We start from the raw sequence: 27,675 nt of genomic DNA on the forward strand, positions 1-27,675 counted from the left end.
TCCTTTGCCCACTTTTGGAGAAGATTGTTTTTTTCTTGCTGATTTGAGTTCCTTGTAGATTCTGGATATTAGTCCTTTGTAAGATGCATGATTTGTGAATATTGTCTCCTACACTGTGGGTTGTCTGTTTACTCTTCTGATTATTTCTTTTGCTGTGAAGAATCTTTTTTTAAATTTAATTAGATCCTATTTATTTATTTTTGTTTTTGTTGCCTTTGTTTTTGGGGTCTCAGACATAAATTCTTTGCCTAGAGCAATGTCCAGAAATGTTTTTGCCAGATTTTCTTCTAGAATTTTTAGGACTTAAATTTCAGTTTCTGATCCATCTTGAGTTGATTTTTGTAGATGGTAAGAGATAAGGATTCAGTTTTATTCTTCTATATGTGGCTATCCAGCTTTCCCTGCACCATTTATTGAATAGGATGTTCTTTCCCCAATTTATGTTTTTGTATTCTTTGTTGAAGATAGATTGGTTGTAAGTATAAAGCTCTATTTCCGGGTTCTCTATTCTGTTCCTTTGGTCTATGTGTCTACTTTTATACCAGTACCATGCTGTTTTGGTTACTACAGCCTTGTGGTATAATTTGAAGTTGGATAATGTGATGCCTCCAATTTATTTCTTTTGCTTAGTATTGCTTTGGCTATGCAGGCTCTTTTTTTGGTTCCATGTGATTTTTAAAATTGTTTTTCCTAATTCTGTGAAAAAATGATATAATTTATAAAATTTTAAGCTGTTGCATATTCCTTGTTTCAACTTAGAATACACTTACAAAGAAGAAAGTTAAATAACTTTGAGGTCTACTATGAAAATTTAATGTTTTTAATCATTTTGTTGTATATTTTTATAGATTTTTCCCATAATTTCTTGGGTTTTCTTCACAGAAGGCTTAAATGAGTAGTTAGTCAAGTATACATATGTTTATTTGGAATTTACTTTCCTATTCAGAACATTTTTTTCCTCTTCGAATTTTGGTAGCCAAGGCTCCTTTGAAAGCATGGTTTATTTGTTCCATTTAACTTATTCTCAGCTATATTGAAGTATGATTGAGAAATAAAACTTGCATATATTTGAGATGTACAGTGTGATGATACATGTATGTATACAATGTGAAATGATTGTCATAATCATAATCAATAATTGGCATATTGGTTTAGGAAACGTGACGATTAATATTGAGTGTCAACTTGGTTGGATTGAAGGATGCAAAGTATAGTTCCTGGGTGTGTCTGTGAGGGTGTTGCCAAGGGAGATTAACATTTGAGTCAGTGGACTGGGAGAGGCAGACCCACCCTTAGTCTGGGTGGACACCATCTTATCAGCTGCCAGTACAGCTAGAATAAAGCAGGCAGAAGAAGACAGAAAGGGCAGACTTGCTGAGTCTTCTGGCCTTCATCTTTCTCCCATGCTGGATACCTCCTGCCCTCAAACATCCGACTTCAAGCTCTTCAGCTTTTGCACTCTTGGACTTATGCCAGTGATTTGTCAGGGGTTCTCAGGCTTTTGGCCACAGACTGAAGCCTGCATGGTCGGCTTCCCTACTTTTGGGGTTTTGGGACTCGCACTGGCTTCTTGGCTCCTCAGCTTGCAGATGGCCGAGTGTGGGACTTCATCCTGTGATTATGTGAGTCAGTTCTCCTAATAAACTCACTTTCATGTACACATATATCCTATTATTTCTGTTCCTTTAGAGAACCCTGACTAATGCAGGATATAAAGTTGAATTGTTAGTCATTTATTTCCGATTCGTGAGCTAATGCTATTTATTCCATAATTTGGTGTTTCCTCTAAGAATGCACAATGCTGAAATTGTTACACATTAAATGTTATACATACTAAAGTCTACTTTTGAATTTCTTTGTTTTGTAAATGCATCTGCTAACAATGTTATGAATATTACAGCTTGCGATAAAGCTCGTGTATCTACCCCACTTACCCGACAGTCACATTTTCACTCCCTGATCTTCCTTTTTCTGAACCAAATGTCTACTATTAATTCCTAGATAAAGTTGAATTTATTTTTCAAGTTTTTGTAAAAGTATCAGATTTTTCATTGTAATTATCCCACCAGTTACCCTATCAAATAAATGAAGAAGAAACATTGTGTTTAATATTATTCAATCTTCCTATCCAGAAACTTGCTAGGGACCTGCAACTATATAGTCTACTATGATTTATTTTAAAGTGTTATGTAATTTTCTTCAAACTTTTTCTATGATTATTTGTAGATAGCTTATATTTACTTATTTAGTACCACAATTGTGAAGTGAATCTACTTATTCACTATATCTTGTTATTTATTTTAATTTTTCTTTCTTTCTTTCTTTCTTTCTTTCTTTCTTTCTTTCTTTCTTTCTTTCTTTCTTTCTTTCTTTCTTTTCTTTCTTTTTGAGACAGCATCTCGCTGTGTCACTAGGCTGGAGTGCAGTGGCCCGATCTTGGCTCATTGCAATTTCCGCCTCCCGGGTTCAAGTGATTCTCCTGCCTCAGTCTCCCAAGTAGCTGGAATTAAAGGCATGTGCCACTATGCCCAGCTAAGTTTTGTATTTTATTTTAGTAGAGACGGGGTTTCACCATGTTGTCCAGGGTGGTCTCGATCTCCTGACCTTGTGATCTGCCCGCCTTGGCCCCCCAAAGTGCTGGAATTACAGGCGTGAGCCACCGCGCCCAGCCTTGTTATTTATTTTCTAGATTTTGCTAGTGTCTAGGAACAGTCCTGATTGTTCCCTTCATTTGGCTCATTGATCAGCAGTCAGCTCCTGGAATTCCTTAAAACTGTGTTACTTTCATACTGGGACCCTCCTGCTTTGGTTCTCTGGAGTCTTTTCTCCTGGAACAAACACAAAGAAACCAACAAACAAAAAATCACAAAAATGAAAAGACATGGACTAAGCATGTAAGTCCTGCATTCTTTAGGGCATGTTGATTCTTTGTCCATTAGCTTTGGTAAAAACCATATCTCTGTCCCCAAGGGACTGAGTGAACCTTGTGAAGTAAAAGATGAAGCTCCCAGATTAGGATCTGGGAAGGCAGCTTAGATACCTTCTACTTGTCATCCTTGGACACCTGGTACAAGCTTGTCCAGCCCATGGCCCACAGGCTGCTTGTGGCCCAGGATGGCTTTGAATGTGGCCCAATACAAATTCGTAAACTTTCTTAAAACATTATGAGATATTTTTGTGATTTTTTTTAACTCATCAGATATTATTAGTGTTAGTGTATTTCATGTGTGGCCCAAGACAATTCTTATTTCATTGTAGCCCAGGGAAGCCAAAAGATTGGCTATCCCTGCATCCGCAGACTCTTCAGTGGCCTCGTAGTCAGGCCTGTAAGCACCGGCAGTCTCAGACAGCTATAGACATCCATTGGCTTGCGGGTTCCCCAGGGATGAAAAGCTGGCGTTTGGATCTCTGCATGTTTGTAAAATACCTTCAGGAGTGTGCATATCACACTAGGGCAGGGAGGGAAGAGGAGACCTAATTTTGGTTGCTTCACTACAAACCTTTGACAAGCTGGGCAGAGCTGGTCTGTGTGATCTGGAGAGCCTCAGGGGATGTCTGAGATCACTGTGGGAAGGCATGAGGCTGTACCTAGACCTAAGGCACTGATTACATGGGAAAATCCTCAGTCTATGCCTTTTGGGAGGACAGTGGCCCTAAATGGTATTTTGCCTTCCTCAGCACAGACCTTTAGCACACAGATCCTCTGAGGGGCAAGTGGGCTATTTACTCACTCATTTTTCTCATCCTGGATGGTGTCAAACAGAGGCTTGTTCCTGGTTTCAGGAAGGAGGAGGAAAGCAAAACCAGAGATGAAGGGGAAGACTCCATAGATGATCCAGGGCAGGGGTGGAGAATATACACTTAGGATGATCATGAGGGGAGCCAGGGCTCCTGCAATATTAGCAAAGGTTGCATTGATTCCCATAGCTCTTGCCCTTTGAGTGGAAACAGCAATACAAGAATATCTATTAAAAATCCACACAGGCAATTTGTGATTTATCATTTTGCTCTAATTATGGGGAAACATTTAGACACACAGAGGTGATGAAATACTCCTGTGTTTGAAATTTTCACTTTTATTTGCTAGCAATTAAATTTTCAGGTCACAAGTGCATTAGATGCATTTTCATCATTTAGGAAATACTGCTATCCTTAGCACCGACCTCTCAGGTGGCTCAGAAGGTTGTGTGGGATGCTCTAATACATCAAAGGACTTAACACAGTGGCGAAAAGTCAGCTTGAGATAAAGTTGGTCTATAATTATTTGTGTTTATGACTGTTACAATTCACTTTCTTAACTAACCAGTCTTAGATTTCTTCCCACAAAAAGTGTCAATTATCTGAGAAAGGTCCATTTTGAACCTGACAGGGCGTACATAAGGTTTTGTACCTGATTATGGTGGGAATTACTTCATTTTCATGGGCAAAAGCAAGGGTATTGGCAAGAGAAGACGCTCCTAAACCCAGCGTTGCCAAAACCTCACGCAGCATCTGCATTTCTGGAGAAAGGAAGAACACAAGGTCTTAGGAAATTTGAGCTGAAGGAATCAGCATCCCCCAAGCTAGAAGTGAAAAGGACTGTACTGGAGGTGTTTGCAAGGTTAAAATGTACTGCAGGGAAACTGCATAGAGGCAAAGAATGTGCAGTGGCTGATAGCTGAGAAACGTGATTTATCTTCCCCTTGAGGCTTAAACAGTGAATAAAAAGGATCTGAGCTATTACTTCACTTCTCACTCTATACCAGAGATACGCCATAGCAAGAGAGAGGCATGTAAGTTGAGCTGAATGTTTTTTCATTTATTCTGTCCAGGGACTCCTCTGCCTACCTGGTAGAACTGTCATGTGTGCAATACTTGGGAGTGTAAGACCCATCCATGTTCTCCTGGCCTTTAAAACCTAGGTACATACACAGTATTGACATGGGGCTGGGGTTGCAGAAGACAGTCATAAAAGATCAGGAGTTCTACGTTAGGAGAGAAGCTAGAGAGTATCAATGTTTTAAGGATCAGGAATAAGGACCTCAAAAAGAGCAAAAAAAATCAGACTTTAGAAAGCACTGAAGGGAAGTTTCAGAGTCTTGTTTCTATCCAGCTGAAGAAATCCTGTAATAGCCTCATGACACTGGAGGGTTCTGTTGCTTTTGTAGCACACTTGGATCATTGCTGGCATTCAAGAGGGGGAGTGGAGCACACCAATCTGGGATCCTGTTAAACACATTACCACACTAAGAGTTAGGTGAAGACTGGTGGCCACCTGGGTTCCCTTACTTACTACATACGATCAGTTAATTTCTTAAAATAGAATCTACAAGAGGCTATTAACTGACAGTTTCTTCATTTCTACTGTACAGTTCTTTACATAAAGATGGGGGCACTTTTGTTCCCTTTAAGTCAAGATGACTCCCCTAAACCAGGATTGTAGTTAAGGTGACCTAATACAAGGCCCACAAGTAGATACATGGGAATTAGGGAGTACTTTGTCACTGAAGCTGTAGTAATAAGAAAGAGCCCAGACAGAGGAAGTAGCAGTATTATGTCCTCATGTTGGGAAACAATGACAAGGCCTATACCTTATACTCATTTAAAGTTTGATCGGCCAAAGAGTGATTGCTGTTGTAGAGAAACTGTCAGAAATAAATGGCTTCAGTTTCTTAGTATTTCTTGAGTATGATGAGGACAACCATATAATAGAGCCAACCTTTACTCATCTTTGACTCGTTTTCCAGCAACTTGTGGCAGACTCTGTCCCAAATCCCCAGATTGCTGTCAGGAAATCCTGAGAACCCCATTCTCCCTTTCCTTCTGACTTCAGATAGGTGTGATCAGTACAATCCCTGAGAAAAGAGGGAAAGGCATTTTTTTTCTTCCACCTGTGATCTTTTCTCACCGTGTGGCACAAGTACGATGGCCAGAAGGCAGATTGCCAGTAGGAACATGAGAAGCATCTGGCTTGCTCGACGGTTCATGTATTTCAGTGCCCAAGGTGCAACACAATTGGCCAAGAGGATGACTGCACCAAAGAGAGTCTGCAACAGGAAAACATTGTTCCCCAGATGCTGGACGTTGAGATTAAGGCCAAAATAGGCCATGAAGTTTGCAAATCTGTGGTGATTAAAAAGGAAAGGCACCTATTATAATCTGTGCAGCCTACATCCTACAAATGAGAATAATATTGGCCCAGGCAGCTAGGGATTGTTAAAGTATAAAGGCTGGGTCTATTTCGTGGAATATTTTCTTGCAATGTGATTTTAAAAAATCTATTAAGTGACAATGATAACATTATGGAACTCTGTGAAGAAGTTATTAATACTAGACAAAAGACTGGAAGTTAGATGCTTAAATATGTTCAGAAAGGGATACAGACTGTGTCTTATGAAGCAGGATAATTTCTGAAGAGTTTTCAAAGGTACCTTTGGTAGCTTCTATTTGATAAAAATGAGACAGAAGTATTATACTACCTACGAAGATGATGACTAAAGGTGTGGGAAGACAGTTCCATTTGAAAATGCCGCCACCTTCCTCTGCAAAAGCACACCAAGTCTCAAACTCATATTTCAACCACCAAGCTCTGTCTCTCAAAGCTAAAATAAGGGTCAAAGAGAACTGAAGATACCACAATATGTTGATTTTTAAATTACCATAAAATGATGGTAAGATGATGATGGTCATAATTGTCATTAATTTTTTGGAAGACAGCAAGTGTTTTATGGATGATTGATTAAACTATAGGGCCTGGGATTGATTGATTGATTTATTATAACTAATTGCTTTTATTAGTATTCTAAAGCCAATTTGCTCACATGACAACAAAAACCACTGCAAGACAATTCACTATCCTGAGGGCCATAAAATTAAAAATAAAAATGTACAGATATTAGTCAAACTCCCAGTGAGTACCTCAGGGGCTGAAATGTCCATTTACCTCCATTACAATCAGAAACGTCACTAAAATGTACGACTTATTGAGTGACGGATTGTATATCCACAGCATTCACTGGGTAGGTGGTCCTGTGTAGTAAATCCAGAATGGAACAAGGAAACCTATTTTTATATTACTTATGTTTAATGGCATATAACCTCGTGATGGTTTTGTTTATTAGCACAGAAAGGAGTCAATAATTTTTATTATGTATGCAGTATACGTATGTATCTTATTGGAGGAAATTCTTACGATTTTATGTTGTCTCATCATTCATTTTGATTACAAGTTTAACTTTCTCACACCACAACAGGGCTTAGTCACCCTTGACACAGTTTCTAGTTCTTACACCACTTCCAAATGGCTCAAGCCAGAGATAACTTAGAGGCATCTCTCCTGCCTAGCTGACTGGGTTCCCTGCTTTCCTGTTGCTTCCTTTGAATGAACTATTCAGGCATTTGCCTGCAAACTTTAAGTGACCCACACCTGATTTCCTTATATAAACTGCTAGTTGCCATGTATTCCTTTTATTATTATTATTATTGTTATTATTTCAATAGCTTTTGGGGAACAGGTGGTGTTTGGTTACATGGATAAGTTCTTTAGTGGTGATTTCTGAGATTTTGGTCTCTCTGCCAGTTTCTTCATTTCCACCTCATCTGACCCGGAGACAGAACACTGCCCTCCCAATTCATTATTCTCTCCTTTCCCAGGATCTGTAAGTAGACGTCTCTGAATTTGTTTTCTCTTGTGGCGGTGTACTGAATTTATGCTTTCTGTCTGAAAAATTAGGGGCTGTTTCAGGCTGGGTTTTCCCTAGGTCTGCAGTGAGAACACAATGTCAGACAACCAGAGCCACAGCAATGGTCAGGCAGACATAAACTGGACGTGGGTCAGATAAGAGCCCCAAGGGCATCTGCCAGTATAAACAAGCTTCCTGTGTGAAGGTTCCCCGGTCACGGGTCTAACAACTAGGCATCAGGCCATCCACTGAAGGAAAAGTGTTGTGTGAACACTGTAAAACCCCTACATCCAGCTCCCATTCCTTTCCTTTTTAGGGCAGGGTTTTTAACCACTCTGGTACTGAAATCTGAATTTAGCTGGGGGCTCTCAAAACACTTATTTTTAAAATATTGTGATAAAAATACATAACATGAGATTTACCTACTTAACACATTTTTAGGTACAGTTCAGTATTCACTGTAAGCATAATGTTGAACAGCAGATTTCCGAGACATTTGCATCTTGCATAACTGATACTTTATGCCCTTAAATGACAACTCCCTATTCCCCTGTGCCCCGTCCCAGCAAACCACCATTCTACTTTCTGCTTCTATGCGTTGACTTTTTTAGATATCTCATATAAGTGAAATCAGACAGTGTTTGTTCTTCTGTGCTAGCCCAAGGTTCATACCTGTTGGGTATGACCTTTTTCTTTCTTTTTTGAGGCTAATATTCCATTATATGTATATAACATAGTTTGCTTATTCATTCATATGTAAATCAATAGTTAAGTTGCTTCCATATCTTGGCAATTGTGAATAATGCTACAATGAACATATGGGAGTGCAAATCAATTCTTCCAAAAAGAATTGATTTCAATTCTTTTTTTGAAGAATTGAGATCCCCTAAGTGAGAATACCAAATCGTATGGTAGTTCTAACCTCCACAGTGTCTTCATGGTGGGCGTAGCATTTTATATGGCCACCAATAGTATACAAGGGTTCCAATTTCCCCATATCCTTTGAACACTTCTTATTTCTTGTTTATGTATTTATTTTTGATAATGATAATCCTAATAGGTATAAGATACTATTTCATTTTTTATGTGTTTAATCCTCCATAAAACACTTCATATTTTATATCCTTTTCTTATCTTTTTATCTCTTTTTCTTCCCTAATTGCTCTTGTTAGGATTTCAAGTACTATACTGAATAGAAGTGGTGAGAGTAGAATCCTTATCTTGTTCTTGATCTTAAAGGAAGAATTTTCAGTTTTTTATTGTTGAGTATAATATTAGTACTGGACTTTTCATATTAGTCATTTATCAGTGAGCTTTATACGTTCATAGGCTCTCATGCTGCTCTTTAGTGCCATTTTTTAAAGTTCAAGGTTTCCCTTTGGAAATAATAATAATGGAGGTAGGGTGCTGACAGACTCACTCAACTTTTGTTTGTGTGGGAAAGTATTTCTTTTCATTATTGAGGGATGGTGTGCAAGATACATTGATTTTTGTTAGCATTTTATTTTTTCATCTCTCTGAACATATCATCCCACTCTCTGTTGGCCTACAAGGTTTCTGCAGAAATCTGGCATCCCCCAATTGTCTTATGGAGGACGTTCTCTTAGTATGCAACAAGTTACTTTATCTTGCTGCTTTCAAAATTCTCTATTTTCTTTGATAATTTAATTAGAAAATGTATTAATATGGAATTCTTTTTTGCTTTTATATATTTATTTGGTTTTTAGTCTTCTGACTATATTAATTTCATTTAATAGTCTGAAATTCTTAGGATCTGTCCATTTATCTAATTGTCAATTATAAGTCATTGACTTTTTATAACAATCTCTTGTATTGACATATTTTGGAAAGTGTTTTTCTTCTTAAATCTTCCTTCAGGGAAGCTGAAACATAAGTTGATTAGCATGTACATGTGTGAACTTCAAAAAATGGTAAAATGTGAGCAAACATACAAATGTTCTAAAAATGTTAGTGTTTATGGGAATTTTAGTGTACTTAACTTCCAAAATAATTACATATTGAGTGAAGACAGTATAGTGTAAAAGGAAAGTAATATGGTATAATGGCTAAGTGCAAGATTTAATGTCAGATTAGTGTTCAAGTTCTGAATGTACTATTTACTAATTATGTGATCTTTTAAAACATAATTTTACATTTAGTTAAAAAACTTTATTATTATTTTTTTCTACTTTCATTTTAGGTTCGGGGTACACATGTAGGTTTGTTACATGGGTAAATGTTGCAGTGGAGCCCAAATAGCCAAATCAATCCTAAGCAAAAGGAACAGAGTGAGAGGCATCACACTACCTGATTTCAAACTACTCAACAAGGCTACAGTATTGAAAACAGCATGATACTGGCACAACCGCAGATACATAGACCAATGCAACACATTAATTAGATAACCCAGAAATAAAGCCACATACCTACAACTGCCTGATCTTCAGCAAAGCTGAAAAAAGTAAGCAATGGGGAAAGACTCCCTATTCAATAAATGGTGCTTGGATAACTGGCTAGCCATATGCAAAATTTTGAAACTAGATCCCTTCCTTTGACCATATACAAAATTCAACTCAAGATGGATTAAAGACTTAAATGTAATATGTAAAAGTGTTAAAAACACAGAAGAAAAGAGGAAATACCACGCTGGACATCAGTCCTGGCAAAGATTTTGTGATAAAGACTCCAAAAACAATTGCAACAAAACCAAAAATTGAAAAGCGGGAACTAATTAAACCAAGGAGCGTCTGAACAGCAAAGGAAGCTAACACCAGAGTAAACAGACAACCTACAGAATGGGAAGAAATATTTGCAGGTTATGCATTTGACAAAGGTCTAATGTTTGGAATCTATAAGGGACTCAAATAAAGCAACAATAAAAAAAAAAATGAACGAACAAACAAACCCATTAAAAATGGACAAAGGACATGAACTGACAGTTCTCCAGAGAAGACATACACATGGCCAACAAGCATATAAAAAAACTTATAATATCACTAATCATTTGAGAAATACAAATCAAAACAATGAGACAGCGTCTCACACCAGTCAGAATGGCTGTTTTTAAAAAGTCAAAAAATTAACATGCTGTTGAGGTTGTGGAGAAAAGGGAACACTAATAAACTGCTGTTGGGAATGCAAATTAGCTCAGCCACCCCAGCTTTGTTCTTTTTGCTTAGGATTTCTTTGGCTTTATGGGTCTTTTTTGATTTTATGTAAATTTTAGGACTAAAAAAATTCTCTGAAGAATGTCGTTGGTATTTTGATAGAGATTGCATTGAATCTGTAGATTGCTTTGGGTAATAGGGACATTTTAACAATATTGATTCTTCTAATCCATGCACACGGGATGTCTCTCTATTTTTTGTATCAGCTTCAATTTGTTTCATCAATGTTTTCTTGTTTTCATTGTAGAAATCTTTCATTTCTTTGGTGTAGTTTATTACTGGGTATTTCACTTTTTGTAACGAATTGCAAATGAGATTGCTTTCTTAATTTGTTTTTCAGATTGTTCTTTATTGAAATATAGTTATGTTAATTATGTTTTATGTTGATTTTGTATCCTGCAACTTTACTGAATTTTTTGTTTATTCAGATAGATTTTTGAGAGAGTCTTTAGGTTTGTGTAAATATAAAATCATATCATATGCAAATGAGGACATTTTGATTTCTTCCTTTCCAATATAGATTCCCTTTATTTTTTTCTCTTGCCTAGTTGGTCTGGGTAGGACTTCCACTACTATATTGAGTAAAAGTGGTGAAAGTGGGCATACTTGTCTTTTACATGATCTTAGAAGTACAGCTTTCATTTTTGTTTTTTGTTTTTTTTAGGGGGGGGACGGAGTCTCGCTCTGTCACCCAGACTGGAGTGCAGTGGCGTAATCTCGGCTCACTGCAAGCTCCGCCTCCTGGGTTCACGCCATTCGCCTGCCTCAGCTGCCTGAGTAGCTGCGACTACAGGCGCCTGCCACCACGCCCGGCTAATTTTTTGTATTTTTAGTAGGGACGGGGTTTCACCGTGTTAGCCAGGGTGGTCTCGATCTCCTGATCTTGTGATCCGCCCGCCTCGGCCTCCCAAAGTGCTGGGATTACAGGCGTGAGCCACTGTGCCCGGCCTAGAGCTTTCATTTTTTTTCCCCCATTCTCTATGATGCTAGCTGTGGGTTTATTACATATTATCTTATTGTTTTGAGGTATTTTCCTTTTATGCTCAGTTTGTTGAGAGCTTTTATCATAAAGAGAATTTGAATTTTATCAGTTGCTTTTGGCATCTGTTGAAATGATTATATAACATTGATTCTACTAATGTTATGTTTTACGTTTATGGACTTGCCTCTGCAGAACCATTCTTGCATCCCTGGGATGAATCACACTTGATCGTGATGAATGATCTCTTTAATATGTTTTAAAATTTTGTTTGCTACTATTTTGTGGAGGATTTTTACACCTATGTTCATCAGTGATGTTTTCTTTTTTGTGTGTGTTTGTTTCCGGTTTTGGCATCAGGGTAATGCTGGCTTTGTGAAATGAGTTTGGAAGTATTCCCCCCTCCTTTATTTTCTCAAATAGTTTGAGTACAATGGGCATGAGTTCTTTAAATGTTTGGTAGAATTCAGTTGTTCTGAAGCTATCAGGTTCTAGATTGTTCTTTGATGGGGGACTTTTTATTACTGCTGGTATCTTGCTGCTGGTTATTGCTCTGTTCATGGTTTGTATTTCTTAATGTGTCCGCTTGGTTCAATCAATGTTCTGTGTGTCAAAAAAAAATTTATCCACCTCTTCTAGGGTTTTCCATTTATTGGCATAAAATTGCTCATAATAGTCTCTAATGATCCATTGAATTTCTGTTATGTCAGTTGTAATGTCTCTTTTTTATCATCAATTTGATTTATTTTTGTTTTTTCTATTTTTTTCTTAGTTTGCATAAAGGTTTGTTGATGTTGTTTATTTTTCACAAAACAACTTTCGACTTTTGTATTTTTTGTGTCAATTTCATTTATTTCTTGCACTGATCTTTATTATTTCTTTCCTGCTACTAATTTTGGGTTTCATTTGTTTTTGTAGGTCTACTTCTTTAAGATGCATCCTAGGCTATTTGAAGTTTTTCTGCTGTTTTGAGGTAGGTGTTTATTTCTATAAACATACCTGTTACTGCTTCTTTTGTCATATCTCAAAGGTTTGGTATATTGTGTTTCCATTTTCATTTGGTTCGAGAAATTTTTAATTTTCTTCTCAATTTCTTGATTGACCCATTTGTCATTTAGGAGCATATTGTTTAATTTTCAGGTATTTGTATATTTTTCAAAGTTCCTTTTGTTATTGTTTTATTCCAATGTGATCAGAAAAGGTAACTTGATATGACTGAAATTTTAAAATTTCCTGGGAAGTTTTTTGTTCTAACATGGTCTATCTAAAGAATGTTGCACGTGCTGATGAGAGGAATGTACATCCTGTATTTGTTGAGTAAAATGTTCTGTGTTTATTAAGTCCATTTCATCTATGATGAAAATAAAGTCCAATGCTTCATTTTTTATTTTCCATCTAGAGGAACTTATCAGTGCAGAATGTTAGTTGTTGAAATTCCCAACTATTTTTGTACTGGGGTCTATCCCTTTCTTTAGTTCTAGTAATATTTACTTTATATATCTAGGTGTTCCCATGTTGACAACACATACATTTGCAATTTTTATATATTCTTACTGAATTGACCCCTTTATCATTATATAATGCTCTCCTTTGTTTGTTTTTACAGTATTGATGTGAAATCTATTTTATTTGATATCACCATAGCAGCTCCTGCTCTTTTTTGACCTCTGTTTGCATGGACTATCTTTTTCCAGCCATTCATTTCTAGTGCAGGTGTGATTTTACAGGCGAAATACATTACTTGTAGGAACTTAGAGTTGGGCCTTGTTTTTTAACCCATTTAGCTACTCCATGTCTTTTAATTGGAGAATTTAGTCCAGTACATTCAATGCGATTAATAAGTAAGAATTTATAACTGCCATTTTGTTATTTGTTTTGTGGTTACTTTGTAAGTCCTCTCTATACCTTCTTCCTTTCTTTTTTGTGTGTAAGTGACTTTGTGTGGTAGTATGTTTTAATTTCTTGCTTTTCATTTTGATGTGTCTATTAGAGATTTTTTGCTTTGTGGTTCATATGAGGCCTGCAAAAATACCTTATGATAAAGTATTTTAAAGTCTAAATTATTTGCCTTAATACGGATGCATACGCTGAAGTAGAAAGTTTATTTGAAGAAATAGTAACACAGAATGAGGAGGAGAAGCAAGATGGCTGAGTAGAAGCCTCTAAGGTCATCTTTCCCACAGGAACAGAAAATTTAACAATTATCTACACACAAAAAGCAGCTCCATAAGAGCCAAAAATAAGGTGGGAGATCACAGTACTTGGTTTTAATTTCATATCACTGAAAGAGGCACTGAAGAGGGTAGGAACGACTGTCTTGAATTGCCAATGCCAACCCTGCCCATCTCCCAGCAGTGGCTGCCTGGTGCAGAGAATCTTTGTGTGCTTAGGGGATAGAGAGCACAGTTACTGTGGGACTTTGCATTGGAACTCAGTGCTGCCTTGTCACAGAGGAAAGCAGCACCAGACAGAACTCAGCCAGCAACCATGGAGGGAGCATTTAGACCAGCCCTAGCCAGAGGGGAGTTGCCCATCCCAGTGGTCAGAATCTAGGTTCTGGCAAGCCTCACCGTCATGGACTAAAGGTCTATGGGGTCTTAAATAAACTTAAAAGACAGTCTTGGCTACAAGGACTGCTATTCCTAGGCAAACCCTGGTGCTGTGCTGGGCCTGGGGTCAGTGAACTCGGAGGACCTGTGATCTAGTGAGAGCCCAGCAGCTTGCAGCTCCAGGAGAGAATTCTCCCTTTGACTTGAGGAGAGGAGAGGGAAGAATAAAGAAGACTTTGTCTTGCAACATGGATACTACTTCAGCCACAGTAGAACAGGGTCCTGGGGCCTGCATTCCAGGACATAGCTCCCAGATGACATCTCCAGACATCTCCAGGGGCGGAAGGGAACCTACTGCCTTGAAGGGAAGGACCCAGGCCTAACAGGATTCATCACCTGCTGACTAAAAAACCCTGGGTCCTCAATAATCATCAGTGGTGGTCAGGTAGTTCACTCAATTGGCCTTGGGTGAGAGACTCTGCATTGTGCTGGCTTCAGGTGTGACCTGGCACATTTCCAGCTATGGTAATTAAAGGGAGACACTCCTTCTACTTGAGAAAAGAAGAGGCAAGATTAAAGGGGGCTTCGTCTTGCAGCTTAGGTACCAACTCAGTCACAGTAGGATAGAACACCAAGTGGGGTCTTGGGGTCCACAAATCCAAGCCTGGGCTCTTGGATGGCAGTTTTGGACCTGCTCTGGGCCGAGGGGAGCCCATTTCCCTGAAAGGTAATTCTCAGTCCTGGAAGCAGCATTTATCACAAGCTGACTGAAGAACACTTAGACCTTGAGTGCACATCGGCAATAAGGACGTAGTACTTACCATAAACCTGGAGTGGTGGTGGCCATGAGATGACTCCTCTGCTTACAGAAAAGGGTGGGAAGAGTGGAAAAGACTTTCTTTTGTGCCTTGGGTGCCAGGTCAGCCACAGTAGAATAAAACACCAGATAGATTTCAAAGGTTTCTGACTCTAGACCCTGGTTGCTGCATGGCATCTATAGACCCACCTGTGGTTGTGGGGAACTTGTGACCATGAAGGGAATAACATGAACCTAGCCAGCTTTGACACCTGCTGACTGTAGAGCCCTAGGGCCTTGGGCAAACCTAAGCAGTAGCCAGGCAGTGATTACTATGGGCCTTGGGGGATACCCAGTGCTATACTGGCTTCAGGTCTGATGCAGTGCAGTTCCAGTGGTGGTGGCCACAGGGGTGCTTGTGTCACTCCTCCCCCAGCTCCAGGCAGCTCACTATAGAGACAAAACTCCCATTTATTTCAGAGAAAGTAAGGGAAGAGAACAAAAGTATCTGCCTGGTAATCCAGATAATTCTTCTGGATGTTATCCATGACCATGATGTCGGTATATCTGTGAGTCTGCAAGAACTGCAGCATTACTGGCCTTGGGGTCTCTCCTAATGAATATATGTCTGCAGTGATGAAAAACAGATCAAATCACCAAAGTTCCTTTGCATACATGGAAAACTTTCCCAAGAAATATGTGTATAAACAAACTCAGACTGTGAAGACTACAATGAATACCTAAGTTTTCAGTGCCCAGACACTGATGAACATCCACAAGCATCAACACCATCCAGAAAACATTATCTCACCAAGTAAACTAAATAAGGCACTAGGGACCAATCCTGCAGAGACAGAGATATGTGACCTTTCACACAGAGAATTCAAAATCGCTCTTTTGAGGAAAATCTATGAAATTAAAGATAACACAGAGAAAACAATAAGAATTTTATCAGATAAATGTAACAAAGAAATTGAAATAATTAAAAATAATGAAGCAGAAATTTTGGAGTTGAAAATGCATTGGAGATCAGTGTTTGGAGGCTTGTATCATGAATTTTAGCTCCAGAACAACTGCAGGAACAAAACGGGAATCCTGAGAAGACCCACAGACCCTTTGAAGGAAGTAGACTGCTCCTGCAGGAACCAGGAGATACCCCAAATACTATGAGTGCCCAAACTGCAGAAGTAGAAAAGGGAGATCCTCCACCCCTGAACACACACCCCCACTGGGGAAACTGAAGGTCTAGTTTACAGGTTTCTGACCTTACCTGGAGCTGAGTTAATTGAGAGCCGAGAGAAACACAGGGGTAGAGGAAGCAGCAGGAAAGGCCCTGGGAGCTTGCTGGGCCCCCAAGCCGGCCATTCCTGCCTGGCACTACAGGGATCCTTTGTCGGGGGCTGTGGACAGAGGCAGAGAAATGTCACAGGAAGAAGGACATCTCCAGCTGAACTTTGTGATAATTTGAACTGAATGTGAAGCCTCCTGGTCAGAACTTGGGAGAGAGTGCGAATTTGGCCTGCAGACTCCACAGGCAGGGGAAGAACTAAAGCCCTTTTCTTTTGCAGCTGGGAGGTGGGCAGCCTGGGGAAAGTTCTAAAGCCCTGCTCACTCATTGCCTGGAAAACAGACTCGGTGCTGTTAGTGGGGCACAATGGGAGTGTGCCCTTTGGATTGCGTGGGAGCTTGGCGAGGCCTGTGACTGTCGGCTTTCCCCCACTTCCCTGACAACCTGCATTACTCAGCAGAGGCAGCCATAATACTCCTAAATACACAACTCCTTTGACCTGGGAACTTCACCCCTATCCCCAACAGCAGCTGCAGCAAGACCCGCCCAAGGAGAGTCTGAGCTCAGACATGCCTAGTCCTGCCTCCACCTGATAGCCTTTCCCTACCCAACTTCCGAAGACAAAAGGCATATACTCTTGGGAGTTCTAGGGCTCCACTCACTGCTGGTTTCTCTCCACAGTTGATGCTCTCTGGAAAGTTCCACCCCCAGCCAGGAGGCCAACCAGCACAAAAATAGAACATTAAACCACCAAAGCTAAAAACCCGCATAGAGTCAATTTCAACCCCTTGCCAACTCCACTGGAACAGGTGCTGGTATCCATGGCTAAGAGACCAATAGACAGTTCAAATCACAGGACTCTGTGCAGACAATCCCCAGTACCATTCCAGAGCCTGGTAGACTTGTTAGATGGCTAGACCCAGAAGTGAGATAACAATCACTGCAGCTCAGCTCTCAGGAAGCCACATCCCTAGAAAAAGGGAGAGAGCACTCCATCAAGGGAACACCGTGGGACAAAATAACCTGAACAACAGCCTTTAGCCCTAGACCTACCCAAATGAGAAGGAATCAGAAAACCAACTCTGGTAAAATGACAAAACAAGGCTCTTAAACAACCCCCCAACATTCCACTAGCTCACCAGCAATGGATCCAAACCAAGAAGAAATTCTTGATTTACCTGAAAAAGAATTCAAGAGGTTAGTTATTAAGCTAATCAGGGAGGCACCAGAGAAAGGCAAAGCCCAAGGCAGGGAAATAAAAAAAAAATGATACAAGAAGTGAAGGGAGAAATAGTCAAGGAAATAGATAGCCTAAAGAAAAAGCAATAGAAACTTCAGAAAATACTGGACACACTTAGAGAAATGCAAAATGCTCTGGAAAGCCTCAGCAATAGAGTTGAACAAGTAGAAGAAAGAAATTCAGAGCTCAAAGACAAGATCTTCACATTAACCCAACCTAACGAAGATAAATAAATAAATAAGTAACTAAAGAACGAGAAAAGATGAACAAAGCCTCCAAAAAGTCTGGGATTATGCAAAATGACCAAACCTAAGAATATTTGGTGTTCCTGAGTAAGAAGAGAAATCTAAAAGTTTGGAAAACATATTTGGGGGAATGATTGAGGAAAACTTCCCTGGCCTTGCTAGAGAGAACTCGACACGCAAATATAAGAAGCACAAAGAACTAATGGGAAATTCATCTCAAATAGATAATCACCTAGGCACATTGTCATCAGGTTATCCAAAGTTAAGACGAAGGAAAGAAGCTTAAGAGCTGTGAGACAAAAGCACCAGGTAACCTATACGGGAAAACCTATCAGATTAACAGAAGATTTCTCAGAAGAAACCCTACAGTCTAGAAGGGATTGGGGTCCCATCTTCAGCCTCCTCAAACAAAACAATTATCAGCCAAGAATTTTGTATCCAGTGAAACTAAGCATCCCATATGAAGGAAAGATAGTCTTTTTCAGATAAACAAATACTGAGAGAATTCACCATTACCAAGCCACCCCTACAAGAACTGCTAAAAGGACCTCTAAATCTTGAAACAAATCCTGGAAACACATCAAAATAGAACCTCTTTAAAGCCTAAATCTCACAGGACCTATAAAACAAAAATAGAATTAAAAAAAAGAAAAAGAAAAAACAAAAAACCAAGTCATACATGTGACAAATAGCATGATGACTGGAATGATACCTCACTTCTCAAGCTAAGAACCTTGAAAAAAGGTTAGAGGAATTGCTAACTAGAATAACCCGTTTAGAGAAGAATATAAATGACCTGACAGAACTGAAAAACACAGCACGAGAACTTTGTGAAGCATATACAAGTATCAATAGCCAAACTGATCAAACAGAAGAAAGGGTATCAGAGATTGAAGATCAACTTAATGAAATAAAGCAAGAAGACAAGATTAGAGAAAAAAGAATGAAAAGGAATGAACACAGCCTCCAATAAGTATGGGACTATGTGAAAAGACCAAACCCACGTTTGCTTGGTGTAGCTGAAAGTGATGGGGAGAATGGAACCAAGTTGAAAAACACTCTTCAGAATATTATCCACGAGAACTTCCCCAGCCTAGAAAGACAGGCCAACATTCAAATTCAGGAAATACCGAGAGCACCACAAAGATATCCCTCAAGAAGAATAACTCCAAGACACATAATCTTCATATTCACCAAGGAAAAAATGTTAAGGGCAACCAGAGAGAAAGATCAAGTTACCCACAAAGGGAAGCCCATTAGACTAACAGCAGGAAAAGCATTTGACAAAATTCAGCATGTTTTTATAATTAAAACTCTCAGCAAAATTGGCATACAAAGGACATACATCAATGTAATAAAAGCCATCTATGACAAACCCACAGCCAACATAATACTGAAGGGGGAAAAGTTGAAAGCATTCCCTCTGAGAACTGGAATAAGACAAAGATGCCCACTCTCACCACTCCTCTTCAGCATATTACTGAAAGTCAAACTGTCACTGTTTGTTGATGATATGATTGTTTACCTTGAAAACACTAGAGACTTCTCCAGAAAGTTCCTAGAACTGATAAAAGAATGCAGCAAAGTTTCCAGATACAAAATTAATGTACACTAATCAGTTGCTCTTCTCTACACCAACAGAGACCAGGTGAAGAATCAAATCAAGAACCCAACCCCTTTTATAATAACTGCAAAAAAATTAAAATACTTAGGAATAAACCTAACCAAGGAGGCAAAAGACCCCTACAAGAAAAGCTACAAAACACTGCTGAAAGAAATCATAGATGACACAAACAAATGGAAACACATCCCATGTTCATGGATGGGTAGAATCAATATTGTGAAAATGACTATACTGCCAAAAGCAATCTACAAATCCAATGCAATTCCCATGAAAATAACACCATCATTCTTCACAGAATTAGAAAACACAATTCTATAATTCACATGGAACCAAAAGAGAGCCTGCATGGCCAAAGTAAGACTATGCAAAAAGAACAAATCTGGATCTTTATTTGTGACATGCACAGATCAAGAAACTGGAAAATGTGAAGCAATCTTTATTGGGGTATCATCTTACTGTTTTAGAAAAACCAAGAATTTAAAAAAATGAGAATATCAACATTTGGTTTTGTGTGAAAGCGGTGTTTGTATTAAAATACTTTTTCAATTAACTGTATAAGCTATGTTTTTATTAAACTGCAATATATCAGTAAGTGTTGCACAAAAAGAGACTTCCTCAAGGATTTTTAATAGTCAGACTCCCAAAAGCCAATGATAAAGAAAAAATTCTAAAAGCAGCAAGAGAAAAGGAACAAATAACATGCAGTGGAGCTCCTATACATTTGGTAACAGACTTTGCAGTGGAAATTTTAAAGACCAGGAGAAAAAAGCATGATATATTTTAGGAGTTGAAGGGGGAAAAAACCCTTTTATCCTAGAGTAGTATATCCAGCGAAAAAATAGCCTCAAATATGAAGGAGAAATAAAGACTTTCCTAGAAAAACAAATACTGAGGGATTTCATCACCACCAGACCTGTCCTACAAGAAATGTCAAAGAGATTTCTTCAATCTGAAAGAAAATGACATTGATGAGCAGGAATACATCATCTGAATGTACAAAATTCGGCAAAAGTAAGTACACAGAAAAACACAGAATAGTATAACACTGTAATTGCACTGTAATTGTGGTGCCTAAACCACTTGTATTTTGAGTAGGAAGATTAAAAGATGAAACAATAAAAAATAATGAATAAATTTTAGACATAGAAAATACAGTAAGATATAAATAAAAACAAGAAAAGGTTAAAAAGCCAGGGGACAAAGTTACAGTGTAGACAGACGTCTTATTAGTTTTCTCTTTGCTTATTTGTTTATGCAATTACTGTTACAATGTCATTGGTTTAAAATTATGGGTTAAAGATATTATTTGCAAGCCTCATGGTAACCTCAAATTGAAAAACATACAACAAGTACACAAAGAATGAAAAGTAAGAGATTATAACATATCACCAGAGAAAGTCATCTTCACCAAAAGGAATACAGGAAGGAAGGAGAGAAGGAAGATAATACCACAAAACAACCAAAAAACAAATAACAAAATGACAAAAGTCTTTTTTAAAAATCAATAATAACATTTAAGGTAAATGAACTAAACTGCCCAATCAAAAGACAGAGAATTCCTGAATGGATTAAAAACAGGATTCAATGATCTGTTGCTTACAAGAAATCCACTGTATTTATAAAGATTTATAAAGATACACAGACTGAAAATAAAGATGGAAACAATATTCTATGCCAATGGAAAGCAAGAAAGAGCAGGAGTAGATACACTTATCAGAGAAAACAGATTTTAAGGCAAAAGCCTAAAAAGAGACAAAGAAGGTAATTATATAATGATTAAGGGCTCATTCAGCAAGAGAACATAACAATTGTAAATATATACAAACCCAGGTATATAAAGCAAATATTAATAGAGTTAGAGAGATAGACCCCAATACAATTATATTAATAACTGGAGACTTCAACTTCCCACTTTCTGCAATGGACAGATCATCCTGACAGAAAATAAACAACAAGACATTGGACTTAATCTGCATTGTAGAACAAATGGACCTAATAGATACTTATGAAACATTTCATCCAATGGCTGAAGAATACACATGGGTACTTCTTAAAAATAGACCATATCTTAAGCCACAAAACAAGTCTGAAAAAAGTCATAAAAATTGAAATTATATCAAGGGTCTTATCTGGCCACATGGAATACAACTAGAAATCAATAACAAGAGGAATTTTGAAAATCATATCAACATGTGGAAATTAAACAATATGCTCCTGAGTGCAAGTGGGTCAATAAATAAATTAAGAAGGAAATTTAAAAGTTTCTTGAAAGAAATGATAATGGAAACACAGCATATCAAAACCTACAGGATACAGCAAAAGAAGTACTAAGCGGTATATTTATAGCTATAAGTGTCTACATCAAAAAAGTAGAATAAGTTGAAAGAAACAACCTCATGATGCATCTTAAAGAACTGGAAAAGCAAGAGCAAACCAAACCCCAAATCAATAGAAGAAAATAAATAATAAACATTACAGCACACATGGATAGGAAGAATCAGTATTGTGAAAATAGCCATACTGCCCAAGTAATTCATAGATTCAATGCTATTCCCATCAAGCTACCAGTGACTCTCTTCACAGAATTAGAAAAAACTACTTTAAATTTCATATGGAACCAAAAAAGAGCCCATATAGCCAAGACAATCTTAAGCAAAAAGAACAAAGCTGGAGGCATCACGCTACCTAACTTCAAACTATAATACAAGGTTACAATAACCAAAACAGCATGGCATTGGAACCAAAGCCGATATATAGACCAATGGAAAAGAACAGAGACCTCAGAAATAACACCACACATCTACAACCATCTGATCTTTGACAAACCTGACAAAAACAAGCAATGGGGAAAGGATTCCCAATTTAATAAATGGTGCTGGAAAAACTGGCTAGCCACATGCAGAAAACAGAAACTGAACCCCTTCTTTACACCTAATACAAAAATTAACTCAAGATGGATTAGATACTTAAATGTAAGTCCAAAACCATAAAAACCCTAGAAGAAAACCTAGGCAATACCATTCAGGACATAGGCACGGGCAAAGACTTCATGACTAAAACACCAAAAGCAATTGCAACAAAAGCCAAAATTGACAAATGGGATCTAATCAAACTCAAGAGCTTCTGCACATGAAAAGAAACTGTCATCAGAGTGAACAGGCAATCTAGAGAATGGGAGAAAATTTTTGCAAGCTACCCATCTGACAAAGGCCTAATATCCAGAATGTACAAGGAACTTAAACAAATTTACCAGAAAAAAACAAACAACCCCATCAAAAAGTGGGCAAAGGATATGAACAGACACTTCTCAAAAGGCAACATTTATGTGGCCAGCAAACATGAATAAAAGCTCATCATCACTGGTCATTAGACAAATGTAAATCAAAACCACAATGAGATACCGTTTCATGCCAGTTAGAATGGTGATCATTAAAAAGTCTGGAAACAACAGATACTGATGAGGATGGGGAGAAATAGGAAAACTTTTATGCTGTTAGTGGGAGTGTAAATTAGTTCAACCATTGTGGAAGACAGTGTGGCGATTCCTCAAGAATCTAGAACCAGAAATACCATTTGACTCAGCAATCCCATTACTGGGTATGTACCCAAAGGATTATAAATCATTCTCCTATAAAGACACATGAACATGTATGTTTATTGCAGCACTATTTGCAATAGTAGAGACTTTGAACCAACCCAAATGCCCATCAGTGATAGACTGGATAAAGAAAATGTGGCACATATACACCATGGAATACCATGCAACCATAAAAAAGGATGAGTTCATGTCCTTTGCAGGGACATGGCTGAAGCTGGAAGCCATCATTCTTAGCAAACTAACACAGGAACAGAAAACCAAACACCGCATGTTCTCACTCATAAGGGGGAGTTGAACAATGAGAACACAGGGACACAGGGAGGGGAACATCACACATTGGGGCCTGTCGGGGGTTGGGGGAAAGGGGAGGGATAGCATTAGGACAAATACCTAATGCATGTGGGGCTTAAAACCTAGATAATGGGTTGATAGGTGCAGTAAACCACTGTGGCACATGTATACCTATGAAACAAACTTACACGTTCTGCACACGTATCCCAGCACTTAAAGTAAAAAAAACAGGCCGGGCGCGGTGGCTCAAGCTTGTAATCCCAGCACTTTGGGAGGCCGAGACGGGTGGATCACAAGGTCAGGAGATCGAGACCATCCTGGCCTACACGGTGAAACCCCGTCTCTACTAAAAATACAAAAAACTAGCTGGGCGAGATGGCGGGCGCCTGTAGTCCCAGCTACTCGGGAGGCTGAGGCAGGAGAATGGTGTAAACCCGGGAGGCGGAGTTTGCAGTGAGCCGAGATTGCGCCACTGCACTCCAGCCTGGGTGACAGAGCGAGACTCCGTCTAAAAAACAAACAAACAAACAAACAAACAAAAATTAGAGCACAAATAAATTAAATTAAAATAAAATAAATAACAATACAAATGATCAATAAAATTAAAAGTTAGTTTTTGAAAAGATAAACAAAATTGACAAATATTTAGCCTAACTAAACAAACAGAGAAGATCCAAATAAGTCAGAGATTAAAAAGGAGACATTGTAACTGATACCACAGAAATTCAAAATGTCAGAAGAGGCTATCATTAACAACTATATGCCAATAAGTTTGAAAACTTAGAAGAAATAGATTAATTACTAGACACGAATAGCCTTCCAAGGTTGAACCATGAAGAAATTTAAAACCTGAACAGAGTAATAAAAAATAATGGGATCAAAGCTTTAATAAAAGGTCTTTCAGCAAAGAAAACTCTGGACCTGATGGCTTCACTGCTGAATTTTATCAAACATTTAAGGAAGAACTAATGCCATTTTTATCATATTATTCCAAAAAAAACAAAAATACAGGAGGAGGGAATACTTCCAAACTCATTCTATGAGACTAAAATTGCCCTGATGCCCAAATCAGACAAAGACACATTAAAAAAAGAAACCTACAGGCTAATATCCCTGTTGAACATTGATGCAAAAATCTTCAACAGAATACTGGAAAACTGAATTCAACTACGCATTAAAACAATGATTCATTATTACTAAAGGGAATTTATCCCACGATGCAAGGATAGTTCAACATATGCATATTGATTACCATGATATATCACGTTGATCAAATAAAGAACAAAACCACGTGATCATTTCCATTGATGCTGAAAAAGCATTTGATAAAATTCAACATCCATTTCCGATAAAAAAAAAAACTCTCAAAAAACTGGGCATAGAAGAAATATACCTCAACATGATAAAAGCCATAAACAACAGACCCATAGCTGGTATCATATAGAATGGAGAAAAAATTGAAAGCTTTCATCTAAGATCTGGAACACAACAAGATGCCCACTGTCATCACTGTTACTCAACACAGCCCTTGAAGTCCTAGCTGGAGCAATCAGAGAAGAGAAAGAAATCAAGGACATTCAAATTGGAAAAGGTGAAGTCAAATTATTCTTGTTTGCAGATGATATAATCTTATACTTGGAAAAATCTAAAAACCTCCACCACAAAGCTATTAGAAATGAGAAATAAATTCAGTAAAGCTGCAGGATACAAATTCAGTGAAGCTGCAGGATACAAAATCAACAAATAAAATCAATAACATTTCTATATGCCAATAAGGAACCATCTAAAAAAGATCAAGAAGGTAAATATGCTTACAATAGTTACAAATAAAATAAAATACCTAGAAATTAAGTTAATAAAAAAGTGAAAACACCCTCTGATGAAAACTATAAAACATTAATGTAAGAAATTGAAGATGTTTAAAAAAAGGAAAGATATTCCATGTTCATGGAGTGGACAAATCAATATTGTTGAAATGTCCATACTACCCAAAGCAATCTACAGATTCAATACAATCCCTATTAAAATACCAATGACATTTTCCACAGAAATAGAAAAAACAATCCTAACATTTAAGTGGAACCAAAAAAGACCAAGAATACCCAAAACTATCTGGAATAAAAAGAGCAAAACTGGAGGAATCACATTACATGACTTCAAATTATACTACAGAGCTATAGTAGCCAAAACAGCACGGGACAGACGTAAAAACATAGATCAGTATATGCATAGGTCAGTGTCACAGAATAGAGAACCCAGAGGTAAATCCAAACAGTTATAGTCTACTTCTCTTTTAGAAAAGTGTCAAGAATGTACACTGGGGAAAGGACAGTCTCTTCAATATATGGTGCTGGGGAAATGGAATATCCATATGCAGAAAAATGAAACTAGATCCTTATCTCTTATCATATACAAAAATAAAATCAAAATGGATTAAATACTTAAAGACCTCAAACTATGAAATTGCTACAAGAAAAAATTGGGAAAATTCTCCAGGATGTTGGACTGGGCGAGGATTTCTTTAATAATACACCAGAAGCACAGACAACCAAAGCAAAAGTGAACAAATGGAATTACTTTAAGTTAAAAAAAAAATCCTTCTGCAAATTCTTTGAAACCAAGGAGAACAAAGAGACAACATACCAGAATATCTGGGTTGCAGCTAAAGCAGTGTTAAGAGGGAAATTTATAGCACTAAGTGCCCACATCAAAAAGCTAGAAAGATCTCAAATCAACACCCTAACATCACAACTAAGAGAACTGGAGAACCAAGAGCAAAGAAACCCCAAAGCTAGCAGAAGACAAGAAATAGCCAAGGTCAGAGTGCAACTGAAGGAGATAGAGATACAAAGAACAAAAAACAAAACAAAACAAAAAAACACACAACAAAAACAACAACAACAAAAAACCCTTCAAAAAATTGATGAATCTAGGGGCTAGATTTTTTAAAAAATTAATAAAATATATAGACTGCTAGCTAGACTAATAAAGAAGAAAAGAGAGAAGACTCAAATAGGCAGAATAAAAAATGATAAAGGGGATATCACCACTGGCCCCACAGGAATACAAACTACCATCAGAGGATACTATAAACACCTCTATGCAAACAAACTAGAAAATCTAGAAGAAATAGATAAACTCCTGGACATATACACCCTCCCAAGACTGAACCAGGAAGAAGTCCAATCCCTGAATAGACCAATAACAAGTTCTAAATTGAGGCAGTAATTAATAGCCTACTAAAAAAATAAAAAATAAAAAAGCCCAGGTCCAGGTGGCTTTATAGCTGAATTCTACCAGAGGTACAAAGGGGAGCTGGTACCATTTCTTCTGAAACTATCCCAAACAATTGAAAAGGAAAGACTCCTCCCTAATTTATTGTATAATTTGTTGTATGAAGCCAGCATCATCCTAAACTGGTAGGGATAAAAATCTGGCAGGAATAAAACAATAAAAGAAAACTTCAGGCCAATATCCCTGATGAACATCGGTGCAAAAATACTCAATAAAATACTGGCAAACTGAATCCAGCAGCACACAAAAAAGCTTATCAACTACAATGAAGTCGGCTTCATCCCCAGATGCAAAGCTGGTTCAACATAAGCAAATCAGTAAATGTAATTTATCACATAAACAGAACTAAAGACAAAAACCACATGATTATCTCAACAGACACAGAAAAGGCCTTCAATAAAATTCAACATCCCTTCATGTTAAAAACTCTCAATAAACTAGGTATTGAAGGAAATACCTTAAAATAATAAGAGCCATTTATGACAGACTCACAGACAGTATCATTCTGAATGGTCAAAAGCTGGAAGCATTCCCCTTGAAAACTGGCACAAGACAAAGATGCCCTCTCTCACTGTTCCTAGTCAACATAGCATTGGAAGTTCTGGCCAGAGCAATCAGGCAAGAGAATGAAATAAAGCATATTCGAATTGGAAGAGAGGAAGTCAAATTGTCTTCATTTGCAGATGACATGATCCTATATCTAGAAAACCCCACTGACTCATCCCAGAAGCTTCTTAAGCTGATAAGCAACTACAGCAAAGTCTCAGGATACAAAATCAATATGTAGACATCACAAGCATTTCTATACACAAACAACAGACAAGCAGATAGCCAAATCATGAATAAACTCCCATTCACAATTGCTACAAAGAGAACACAATACCTAGGAACACAACTAACAAGGAAAATAAGGACCTCTTCAAGGCTAACTACAAACCACTGC

The 27,675-nt window shown here is 37.8% G+C and overlaps 1 protein-coding gene across 1 annotated transcript in view; it reads right to left on the minus strand.

Moving 5' to 3' along the window:
• Positions 1-2,365: 2,365 nt before the first annotated feature.
• The window catches only part of LOC105512351 (solute carrier family 22 member 9), a 32,009-nt gene continuing 6,699 nt past the window's right edge, over positions 2,366-27,675 (minus strand). The window contains exons 5-8 of the mRNA XM_011942783.1: positions 5,888-6,128; positions 4,391-4,499; positions 3,732-3,935; positions 2,366-2,828 (exon numbers count right to left, since the gene is read on the minus strand). Of these exons, the coding sequence (XP_011798173.1) occupies positions 2,768-2,828; positions 3,732-3,935; positions 4,391-4,499; positions 5,888-6,128 (615 nt within the window). The 3' untranslated portion in view covers positions 2,366-2,767. The remainder of the gene's footprint in view (positions 2,829-3,731; positions 3,936-4,390; positions 4,500-5,887; positions 6,129-27,675) is intronic.

Source organism: Colobus angolensis, unplaced genomic scaffold (assembly GCF_000951035.1).
Source record: "Colobus angolensis palliatus isolate OR3802 unplaced genomic scaffold, Cang.pa_1.0 Scaffold21, whole genome shotgun sequence".
NCBI lineage: Eukaryota > Metazoa > Chordata > Mammalia > Primates > Cercopithecidae > Colobus > Colobus angolensis.